General features: G+C 34.5%; 1 protein-coding gene across 7 annotated transcripts in view; it reads left to right on the top strand.

The window, feature by feature from the left end:
* Nucleotides 1–12,718, top strand: part of LOC115890735 — a 354,534-nt gene that overhangs the window by 189,726 nt on the left and 152,090 nt on the right. For all 7 annotated transcript variants that reach the window (XM_030911047.1, XM_030911049.1, XM_030911051.1 and 4 more), the window contains exons 5-6: nucleotides 1,703–1,855; nucleotides 6,508–6,672. In XM_030911047.1, coding sequence (XP_030766907.1) covers nucleotides 1,703–1,855; nucleotides 6,508–6,672 — 318 coding nt within the window. The remainder of the gene's footprint in view (nucleotides 1–1,702; nucleotides 1,856–6,507; nucleotides 6,673–12,718) is intronic.

Genomic DNA, 12,718 nt, shown 5'->3' with positions numbered 1-12,718 from the left:
GCATGTTATACAGGGTGGTCCATTAACAAAACCTATTATTCAACTTATCCTTATTTATCCTTATATTTTACAACATGTGGCAATCGCGCTAACTGAATCATTCAAACTCACTGCTTTTGTCCAGGGAATGCTAGCATTCACTAGTAAAAGTTTGTTTTACAAATAGCTGTTGAACTTTTACTGGCGTAGTTTTAGCAAATCAGTGAATGTGAGCTTTTAGTAGTAATTGTTAACAGTGATTTCCAAGTTTTACTGTAACATATATAAAAGCAAAGAAATTTTCATGTCGTAGTTCAAAATGTCTCGCATGCACCTGACAGCTTTTATACCCAGTCCCGGTAGAGTTGTTTTAAAATCGTGTACGTACTTACTTTGTCTAGATTCACATTGAACGTACACTTTGTGTCGATCATGTGCAAGTGGAACGCATACACCGAAGTAAAGGGAAGATTTTACCTCAAAGTGCTTTTAAATTTGCCATACTTTACTCTAGCTTTATTCTCTATATGTCGAAAGATTTCCGATAGAGTAAAACAGGGATAAAAGTATAGTACGAGCTCAGGTTTAACATTATATTCATAGTCTAGTAGATATACAGGGGGATAAAAAAATTGCAAGGTATACATAATGCTTTTTAAGCAATTATAAAATAACTGCATTTCCAATTTTACTTATTTCTAATTAATTCATACAATACTACAATTATTTAATGTAGTTTTTGTAAATAATTTATATGTATAAATATACAGGGTGGTTCGAACTGTACTCCGGAAACTTCGGCAGCATATTCCACAGATAGAAATAAGTAAAAAAAGGTTTCTGGGAGTTATTTGACATGAGAAATTTGATTTTGATGTCAATATGACTCCTACTTGGAGAGGGCGTCACCTACATATTTTTAACCGGTTTAAAGAGTAATAACTTTTCGTCCGTACCTGTATAAAACTACTGAGTAAAAAATATACATTTATGACGTTTTTTACGTAAAATAGGTCTCTTGGTAAAAATCGCTACGCGTAATGGTTTTCGAGTTATTTGGAATCGAAATTATCAATACCTGTCATCATTGACATAAATTAAATGTGTTGACTGAATAGTTATTACTAAAATCATAAATTTAAAATATTTTTGTGCCAAAAGTTCAACAGAAACTGTTTTATCGTCATTTTTTCTAAGAAAAATTTATGATTAATTTAAAAAAATGAAAAGTTCTCAAATTTATCATTTCAGTCAAATACCTAACTAATCTACTCAACAGGTTTATTTTTTGTCCATAATGAAATGTATTGACTATTTCCATTCTAAATATCCTGAGAACGGTTGCTCGGTGCAATTTTTACCAGGAGAGATTTTTTACTTAAAAAATCACGGAATTGTATATTTTTGCGTCCAGTAGTTTTATACAGGTACGGGTGAAAAGTTATTACTCTTCAAAACAGTTAAAACATATGTAGGTAGCGCCCCCTACAAATGGGAGTCATATTGACATCAAAATCAAATTTCTCATGTCAAAAAACTCCCAAATACCAATTTTCATCTAAATATTGATGTTACTTCCGAAATTATTCGGAAAGAATCGAAATAAAAATGAAACTTCCGAAACTAAACATTTTAGGACATACGTTAATACGAAGGCACTGTTACTACTACGATATTATCATATTGTACACTACTATACGATGTTTTATTTGTTATATTCCAGGCAATGGGTGACATAGCATCCATTCTAGTCCGTCAGGTATCCAGGCCGATGCTCGACAGATCGTTTTATAGGAAAATCCAGTCGAGGAAAGTGTTCACGCACAGGGAGAGCTACGAGACTATAATTGCCAAGACCGAAGAAAAGTTAGCTAAGGTACGAGACGAGAATATCTCATATACGTAACATTTGTAGGTTTATTATATACAGGTTGTTAACTGGACAGTTACTTATAGGGGAACAGAATGGCAACACTGCTTATTGAGAACGCATGCACTTACAGAGTTTTCTGCCGACTCGTTCCGTCGCGTCATTGTTTCAACCATAAAGCTTTTGCCGCGAGTAATAAACAAATTAACAACTTGTATATATTTTTTAGTTAAGTTATTCACTCTAAATAGGGGTAGCTTTTAACTTTCGACATTTTTATTATTATACTTTTTGTTACTTTTATTTTTTGATATTCATAATTAGAAAAAAATAATAATCTTTGAATTATTGTTGGTACATTGATATATAAATAAAATCAGAAGAGACCGCTCCGATTAATTCTAGTTTTCTACCTTTTTCTCGACTGGAAAGCCAGTTACCGGGAGCGGCGAGACAGCTAACTTTTAATCCATAAGGATATTTCGAGATTTTTCATTTTTCCCTTTGGTTATAAGCTTAAAGCTGACACTGCCGCGTGCGTGCCCCCTGATTTCTTAACCTAAGCAGCATTTGGACGTCGGGACAACGTTGTGTCACGCGACCAAACGTCGGGGCGCGACGTCGGCACAACCTCGTGCCAACCCTAATCTGCACTAGTTTGGAGAATAATTTTTGGGTCGAAACGACGTTGGATACGCAGCCTAATTCAGTACCAACTGCAACGTTGTTTAAAATCCTAATTCACAAAAATACAAAACTATAAAAATATGGCGTCTAAGTCGCGTTTTATCCTAAATTGGGATAATTATAGTAAAAATATTATTTTTATGATTTAGTTAGAGACATATGTCAGATGGCAGTGAAGGAAAACAAAACAAAAGTATTTAAGTGTGGAGGATGTTTGAAGATCATAATTATTGAAACACTTTAACCGACTCTGTAACTCGTTACCCAAGGCAAAAAAGTTAAACGCAAACAACTTTATTGATAAATGTATTGTTCCTACTTTGAGAAATACCAATGGGCCTTAAAATTAAAAAAGTTTTAAAATTTTTCTTGAATTTTTTTTTAGTAAAATGAGAATAATTTATTCGCAGTCGAAAAAACTGTTTCCGCGTGTTTTTTAGGGTCAAATATTTCTAGTTAACGTATTCAAAAAGCAGGAATTGATATTTTAGGAACGAAACATTTTCTTATTCAACAACATGGCGGCTTTCACTTTGTTGTTTTGGAGATTAAGATGGAGTAGTTCGAGTAGTCGCATACTGGACTAATAAAGTCGCAGTTCGGCCTTAACAGGTAGTATACTAGTCGCAAGATTGCCTAATTTAGTCATCCTAGAGTCTAGCTTGTGCCGCCCTCTATAATCTAAATAAACGAGGGAGTGGATAAACTATCGGTAATATATGTCGATGTATATTTAAATTTAGTTTTATATGTACCTTTCTTATGTCCCATTTTAATTAAGTTTTTTTTTATAAAAACAAAAACAGTTGCAAAAAGGTAGTGACTCGACGTCCTACCAACGTAAGAATAAGGAAATCTAAACAACGTTGGAATTAGTAAAACAGACGACGTTTGCATAACGTTGGAATAGGTCCTGAAACTGACGTCGGAAAACTCTATATTGTCCAACGTTGTAACTACGTTTTCCGAATCACCTAAAGATCACTTAAGCAAAAATGGTTACAAGACAACGTTTATTCGACGTCGCAGAAGCTTCTACTTTGCTGTAGTACTAGTCCAACGTCGGCACAACGTCATAGAAACGTTTAAATTTATTTTAATATCTAAGGTAGGGAGCTAACTATTTTTTGTAACTAATCCAACGTTGCGTTTAGTAAACATGTGGTCGCACGTCGTGAAAATGCTACTTGGGAACTCTCTTTCAGAGTATGTCCCCGGATTACCTTTTACAAGAGATGAAAAACTTTTTAATTACTAACATTTTGAGATAAATGCATTCTTTATAAAAATCTTTCCTTTCTCTAAAATGGTTAATCCCGTTTATAATTTTCCAAATATTTATTCAGAAAAATTACTTACTTCGGAAAAATAAAGGAAAGCATAATTGAATTTTTCACAAATGTTTCTATTCTTTCGTTGAAAAGTTAATATTGGAGGCGCCACTGAAATAACTGTATTGTCCCTGTTAACTTTGTGTTCGTCTCAGAGCGACCATCCTTAATCCAACTTTGGTTTTCTCTTTGGTTGCTCTAAGGAAGTGAGTAGTTGGTGGCGAGAAGCTTAATTAGAACTTATGGAACACGAAAGAAACTTTTGTGGATTTAAGCCGGACGAGAATCGCGAACAATGTAAACGCTTTCTGGGGTTTCCAGAAACTTTCCAGCTTAAAATTCTTGTAGGTTGACATCTAAAAGGTGTCGTGTTTTTTGTGGATTAATCCGTGTCATAAAGTAAGAGGCAAAAATAATAATCAACTTAAAACAAACTCTAATACAAAAGCTTAGTAAGTCTCTATAGGTACCTCTAAATCAAATTCAATTTTTTGTTGTTAAATATAATCTTTGTTGTAAGAACTTTTTGATAACCCTATTTTGATTTAATAAAATTAATTTGTCACGTAAGCCGTCGGAGAATGCCTGTACTGCCAACCGCTGCATAACATTCTCTGGCGTAGCAGGGTACGCAAGGCGAACGAGGCGGGCTACGTCGGCTTCAAACTCCTGCAGAGACTCATTTGACTTTTGAATGCGATTTTTTAGCTGGGAATGATAGACATGTTCCAAATGAGCTTGGCCGTACCTCATTTCTAAATGTCGTACCAATTGCTGATAATCTCCCTGTTCCGATGGTGACAATGTCTGCAGGATATCAGTCGCATCTCCTCGCAGTCAAAGCGGTAGCCTTTTCAGCGATTGTCCATCCGTTCGCTCTCGCAGCGGCCTCAAACTGGCAAAAATAATTGGCCCAAGCGGTTTTTCCGTCAAACTGTGGAGGCTTAATAACTGACTTTGAGATATACTTATTTTCGACTAGTTTCGGTGTCTCCGATGTTTCTTGACATTTTGGTGAATTTGACTTCGCTATTTCTTCTTTTAAAATTTCGATTTTTCTGTTAACATCGTCCTCAATCTGTGCTATTTTGTCTTGTGTATCTATTATCTTTTCTTCTAATTCCCTGGAGTTTTCTGTTATCTTGTTGTATAAACTTTGTTCTAAATTCAATATTTTATTATTGAAGCTGGCCTGTATATCTTTAGAATTTTCTGCGATCTTATCTTCTAAAATATTCATTTTATCATTTAAAGTTTCTTGCAAATCCTGGGAATTTTCCATAATTTTATTATTCAAACTATTCAAATTGTCGTTTAAATTGTCTTGCAAATTTTTTAATGACGAGTCAAGGTCACCTTCCAACTCAAAGCAAAATGTGTCAGGATCCTCACCTTCCTCCACCAAAACGTCTCTCAATCTAGCTTGCAAAATGCTTTTCTTTCCATCTGTCTCGCACTCTCTCTCTCTTCCAGTATAGATTTTAATTCCGACACTTTCAAGTCTTTCAACAATTTTTTCGGAGCCATTGTCTGTCTTTTTATTTTCCTGGTCTATCACACACCCCACACCTGACACCAATTGTTACGTTTTTCGTCGGTTCCGTGTGGATAGAAAGTCACAATTTATTTAAACACTATTTATTTAACACTAATTAACAAAAACAATAACGATAAAAGACTTATAGAACTATTTACAAACGATTTATAACTAAGAATTCATTTTGAACTTTAGCGCGTCAACTGTACTGTTTATTTATAACTGCCCCCTGTAGGCCACAGCCGCCGGCTTTTATACCGACAGGTAAAGAACTCTAGAATAGTCCATAGATCGTCAGGTGCGTAGAGAAGGTTTTCGAATGTTCTCGTATGTACTAGTCCATTCCAGTGGGACTCGATTCTTCTCGAACGAATGAATCATAACGGTGTTTATTCTTTAATGCGATGTTAAGGTCATCTGAGGGCGGGACATATAGTTAGGTTAGGTCGAGTCCACACGGGTCCGCAACAGTATATTCTGAAAAAGAGCCTTTTTTCATTAACTTTATAAAACAAATTAAAAATAAATTATAAAACAAAGTATTATTTTCCAGAATGTTGATATAATATTTTCCTATTATTTTTTTTTATATTCTTCGTTACTTTATTTTATGAATTATAGAAAAACAACATTTTTCTCTTTTAAAAACACTTTTTTCTTCTTTTTAAAGAAATAAACTCGATACAAAGGTATACACGTTATTTACTTTCTTCATATTTCAGTAAACTAATTTACAAAGCAGCCTTACTCAATACGAAGAAATAAAAATCATTCTCCCACAGAAAATTGTTCCATTATACAGTTTTGATTTATTATTATTTTTATGCCGTACGAAAAGCTTCGTTATGCTTGATTGTGCTTTCTGAATACAATTTAAATTAAAAATTAACTTATTTATGATTCGTTCCTAGGCTTGTTTTATTCCAAAGAAGAATGTAATAACAAATGAAACACAAAATTTAATTTAAAGCTGTTATTTTTTGTTTGTTTTTTCTTATCATTCTTTTTATTATGAAGTATTTTTTTTTCAAACGTTGTTTGTAACTTTATGAAATCTAGAGTAATAGAAGTACTGATATCACTGCTGACTCTTTTTTTTCCAGACTAGACAAGAGTACAAAAGTGCTTACTTGGCGTACTTGTCAAACCCCACTACGGAAAGCTTAAGCGCTTACTTCAATGGTCACAACGCCTACGTCCAACAACTCCACGCAACCAACGGTATGATGGAGGAGTTTGGAAAAGAAACATTGCCGTCGTTATTACAGGTAAGCTTTAAACTTATAAAGGTGCGTCCAGATCTGACGAGACGAGCGCGAGACATTCCAAATTCGCTAAGTGAGGACGGGTTTCGCGAGAGCCTCGCTAGACAACCCACGGAGGCTCGTTGCTCTCCGTCCCCTGTCGGTTTTTCGACGGCCGAGATCAAAGAAAGCTTGCGGCTAAGTCTGAACTCTGGACGTGTTTTTGGTAGGCTCGCTCGACTGCGAGATATTAGCTCTATTTATGAATTTCGACTATTTAAAATTAAGTAATCTCAAATTTTTAAATGGTACACCGTATTCATTATGATTTTTTCTGATAGAATTTGCAAATTTTGCGTCACTGGTAATTTTTACCGTACAGAAATCTAACATTTCTTTAAAAAAATTGAATTATTACAAAATCTATTAATTTTAGATATGTAATATCATAATATGCAAAAAAAGTTACTCAATTGTAGGTATACTCTGTTTTTTTTCTCAGGTAAGATTTCGACAGACGATGACAGAAGAAAAGCAGATGACGTCCCATACCAATCTATTTATTTTACTAAAAAAAGTTTCTAATAATTTTTAAGTTATCTATGGATGGGTTTAAATATAAATCCGTCATGCGTCGTGTCTTGTTGTTTTTAACCAGTTTTATTGGTTTATTTAAAAAATGACAGATCGTATTTCAATTTTATTGGTTTGACGGAACGATGAACGACAAACGGACGCCGATGCGTATGAACTCGCCTTTAGATTTTTGTCATTTTTGACGCTTGTCAAAGTCTTGCCAAATTCTAGGTTATAATTTTGTGTCAACTTTTGTTAAATACCCTGCGTTTTGGAATATGATGCATTTTGATTCGTATTATTACGTGTGTTTTGTGTCTTTTGAAGTCAAGTGGAGGAAAAATCGAGTGAAAATTAACTGTAGACCCAGAGCACAGTTTATGGTTAATACTCGCTGCCAGGGCAGAAAGTCTTATACACCAATGAAGTTGCTATCGATAAAGTTTGTATACCATTTCGTCGTAGATAAGTGCATCTTGTATATGGTAGAAGGATCAAACTAAACACATACTAAAAACGAGTAGCTGTAAAATATCGACATCACACGATAGATAAATAATGGATTTTAGTACTGCAGAAAAATAATGTCAAAAGGTACTGGTTTAAAAAAATTAAGATTAAAGTTAATTAATCAACCTTTAAGGTATAAAATTTGGTAGGTGTTATTATTAATAAAATAGTTTGTTTTATTTACCTATGTTGTTTTATTTATTCCTGTGGAATATTACAAATTTGTATTTGTAGATAAGTTATTGGGTAGTTTCATAAAGCTTGAAAAATGCGGGTAGTTTCATAAAGCTTGAAAGTAAATAATAGTTCTTTTTTATATTTTTTTGGTATGTAGTGTCTTGTTCTTGTTTGTTTTATATTAACACATACCGTTTTTATTAAATAAAATAACTCGATTACATTTATTCAGTTTTATACAGTTTTTTTCACAATATTTTGAAGTAATCACTTGTCATCTTGTCAATCAAATTTTAAATATTTCCTGCTATGCGTTCCAGTTGTACCAATTTATTTCTTTGTAAAATAAAATAAACTACTTTGAAATTAAAATGACAGACACATCTATCACTGTCGAGGATCTTCTCGTTGGACAGACTATACGTATAATCTATATATATAAAATGCTAATGTTTATCTGTGTCGTCTCTACTGAAGTAACGACTTGCTCTAGAAAGTTGCTTTTTTAATAAAAGATAGCTAATTGGCTCTTCTAAAAACTGTCGCCGCCGGATTTTTTGTTTTTCATTTAATTAAACAAAAAACAAAAATTATTTTTTTCCTGATGTCATGTCGTGGCGGATGCGCCAGGCTTCAACTAGTCTAATAATAAAATTAAAAATAGGGTATTCCCATTAGAAAATATATTTTATCTCCGCAACACTTTTTTAAAGTACCCTGTATACTCTACAGTAATGTTAAAATGTGCTTCTTAACCTTCTCAATAACTTTTCTATTTAACATTTTGTTCTAAAAAACGTTAAAAAACGTATTATGTAAAAAACATCGTATAAGGGATAAAGGGGAAAACAGCCAAAAGGGAAAAAACTCGACGATGAATAAAATACAACAAACCAAATACCATGTTAAAGGTACAAAAAATTATTACTGTATACGTTATTATTTGGCCATCGTTTGTTATATTCAATGACAATTTAATACGTGTTTGGCTTGCGTTAAAAAATGGATAGAAAATGTCTCGCTCTCGTCTCGCTCTTGTCTTGCTCTCGTCTCGCGCTCGGCTCGTCAGGTCTGGATAACTAGGTCACCATAACATTCTAATAAGTATTTTTTCGTCATTAACAAAGAAATATATTTTAATTACTTGAAATACGTTTTTATTTACATCGAATCGACCATACAGAGAACAAGAATCAACAGAATATATTTTATGTATTCTGATCACAGGTACAGGGCCCGAATTCTGGCACTTTGACATAAAAAAGTTACGCTTTCAAAGCGGTAAGCGAAAGTATTCTATTAGCGGAACGTCAAGCAGTCGATTTTGGTATTCTCGTTGTCGTGCGAATCGTTTTCTGGATACGCGTTGAGCACATATTGGCAGCATCGCAATTTCTCAGGTATCTAATAGTCAAATGTAGAAAAACGATGAAAAATTTTTCGATGTTTTGAACAATATTTATACCTGCCAAGTCGTAAATTATCGATTACTTATTGAGAAATTTATAGAAGTAATTTTCAATAAAGAGCAAGAGAAATGATATCACAATATTTTCTATTTTTACTGACAGTTCGACAAGCAAAACGATCCTTTAAGGTAGCCGTTTTCGAATCGCTTAGCGCAATCAGTAAAGACGCTAAGCACGTCAGATGAGGATACCCAAATCGGCAGTTAAGTGCGCGCTAAGCGAAAATTAACGTCATGCAAGCTGAGCGTCTAAAAGCGCTTAGCGTTTTCTAAGTTACAGAGTTCGGGCCCAGATCAACGATACTTTTAACCAACAAAACATTGAAATAACAGCGGCTTGAAAATAGCTCGTTTTCTTTTGAAAAGAATAGTGTCATTTTCCACAAAATAAAATATAATTTTTCTTACCACATCATCATCCATTTCCATTATATTTCCATTATTTTCCGCCGTATCACATATCCCACCTTTAAACAAGATTTTCTCGCCACAACAGCGAGAAAGAGCGAGATTACGGTAAAGCCTAGGCTAGACGCTACGTCTTCTACGTACTACAGCCCGCGGTATTAGGTAATATTGTAACCGCAGCTTGCAATTTTGCCCTAACTCAAACGACTTACTTTTATATCGCGCGGCATTAAGCGAGATAACGCCTGGAAAGTTGGGGATTCCTTGCCACTCGGTGAATCGTCTCGCTTTTGCCTGGATACGGGGGATTACACGTTGCATTTCTGCTATGTTTCGTCGATACAATGCCACCTTAAAAATTAAAACCGCAGTTCTTTCAAAAAAGAGACCAACACCTGTGTCCTCTCTATTTTTTTTGCTATCGTCAAAATTAGTCATGCAAAACTAGGACTAGCATTGATTCACTTATGCTGAGTGTTGCCAACTAGCATTTTCACGACTTGCGACCACATGTTTACTAAATACAACGTTGGATTAGTTACAAAAAATAGTTAGCTCCGTACCTTGGCTATTAAAATAAATGTAAACGTTGTTGTAACGTTGTGCCGACGTTGAACTAGTACTACAACAAAGTAAAAGCTTCTGCGACGTCGAATAAACGTTGTCTTGTAACCTTTTTTGCTTAAGTGATCTTAAGATGATTCGGACAACGTAGTTACAATGTTAGGCAATAAAGAGTTTTCCGACGTCACTTTCAGGATCTATTCCAACGTTATGCAAACATCGTCTGTTTTACTAATTCCAACGTTGTTTAGATTTCCTTATTCTTACGTTGGTAGGACGTCGAGCCACTACCTTTTTGCAACTGTATTGAACCATAACCTTAAACCTTAAATTTTCACTTCATTGTTCTGTTCAGTCAGACAGTTAATTCAGTGCTGTTTTTGTTTTTATAAAAAAAACTTAATTAAAATGGAACGTAAGAAAGGCATGTATAAAACTAAATTTAAATATACGTCGACATATTACCGATACTTTATCCACTCCCCGTTTATTTAGAATATAGAGGGCGGCACAAGCTAGACTCTAGGATGACTATACTAGGCAATCTTGCGACTAGTATACTACCTGTTAAGGCTAAACTGCCACTTTATTAGTCCAGTACGCGACTACTCGAACTACTCCATTTTAATCTCCAAAACAACAAAGTGAAAGCCGCCATGTTGTTGAATAAGAAAATGTTTCGTTCCTAAAATAGCAATTCCTGCTTTTTGAATACATTAACTTGAAATATTTGACCCAAAACAACACGCGGAAACAATTTTTTTAACAACAATGGACTGCGAATAAATTATTCTCATTTTACTTAATAAAATTCAAGAAATTTTTTACAACTTCTTTAATTTTAAGGCCCATTAGTATTTTTCAAAGTAGAAACAATACATTTATCAATAAAGTTGTTTGTGTTTAACTTTTTTGTCTTGGATAACGAGTTAAAGAGTTGGTTAAAGTGTTTCAATAATTATGATCTTCAAACATCCTCCACACTTAAATACTTTTGTTTTGTTTTCCTTTACTGCCATCTGGCATATGTCTCTAACTAAATCATAAAAATAATATTTTTACTATAATTATCCCAATTTAGGATAAAACGCGACTTAGACGCCATATTTTTATAGTTTTGTATTTTTGTGAATTAGGATTTTAAACAACGTTGCAGTTGGTACTGAATTAGGCTGCGTATCCAACGTTGTTTCAACCCAAAAATTATTCTCCAAACTACTGCAGACTAGGGTTGGCACGAGGTTGTGCCGACGTTGCGCCCTGACGTTTGGTCGCGTGACACAACGTTGTCCCGACGTCCAAATGCTGCTTGGGTTGCTATGTAAAGCTATGTTGCTACGTCCATAATACACCGACTTCCCACTTTCCGGTAGCCGGCTTATTTCGCGGTAGATCTGTGAATATGCGCCATTGAATCAGGCAGGGGCCATTAAAAATCGCTTGCAGAAAGCGGGTATGTCATTTTACATCATGGAGCTATCCCGTGGGGATCTATTATGTCTTTTTGTTAGCTGGCGATAATTCTTCTTCTTCTTCCTGTGCCTTGTGCTTAGCCGCACGTTGGCGATTGTCTATACTCTTCGTATAATCCGTTTTCAGCTCTTCGAAATATGGTGGCTGCGTCGCTTATGTTACACCAATCCCGTATGTTTCTTAGCCAGGAATGTTGTTTTCTTCCTGGGCCTCGCCGTCTCTCTATTTTTCCTTGTAGAATTAGTTTAGGAATGTAATATTTGTCTCCTCTAAGGATATGGCCGAGGTAGGAAACCTTTCTTTCTTTAACTATATTAAGTATTTCTCGTTCATAGCCTGCAGTTTTTAAAACTTCTTCGTTGGTGGCATGTGGGGTCCATGACACAGAGTCCACATTTCGAAAGCCTCGATGCGGTTCAGGTTTCTAGCCTCGAGAGACCACGTGTCTGCGCCGTATAGTACGATGGGCCATGTGTAGCATTTTACTACCCGTAGTCTAAGTGCTACTAACTTCATTAACCAATGAACCAATGAGTCAATGAATACAGAACAACAAACAATAAATGTAATAACATCTAGACCCTTAAATGTTCGAATTAAAGAATATAAAGATTATTTAAGAAAGGGAGATTTTTACAAATCTAAAATTCGTCAGCATTCGTGGGACACAGGGTACAGAATAAATTTTAATAACGCCAAAATAATAACGTATCCTCTAAAAGAAAAATAAAAGAGGCTTTTTTAATACAATCTAATACAAAATAAATGTATTGCTCAGGCATCTGTAGATGTTAGTAAGGTATGGCAATCGCTCCTTTGATTTTAAAGAACATAACATAAAAATTTAAAAAAATCATACAGAAAGTTTGAGGCTTTTTGGTTTTACCTTATTAA

Source organism: Sitophilus oryzae, unplaced genomic scaffold (genome assembly GCF_002938485.1).
Source record: "Sitophilus oryzae breed Bouriz unplaced genomic scaffold, Soryzae_2.0 scaffold_910_pilon_pilon, whole genome shotgun sequence".
Classification (NCBI taxonomy): Eukaryota; Metazoa; Arthropoda; class Insecta; order Coleoptera; family Curculionidae; genus Sitophilus; species Sitophilus oryzae.
The sequence above is the reverse complement of the archived record's forward strand: the minus strand, read 5'-3'. Positions and strand labels throughout refer to the sequence as shown.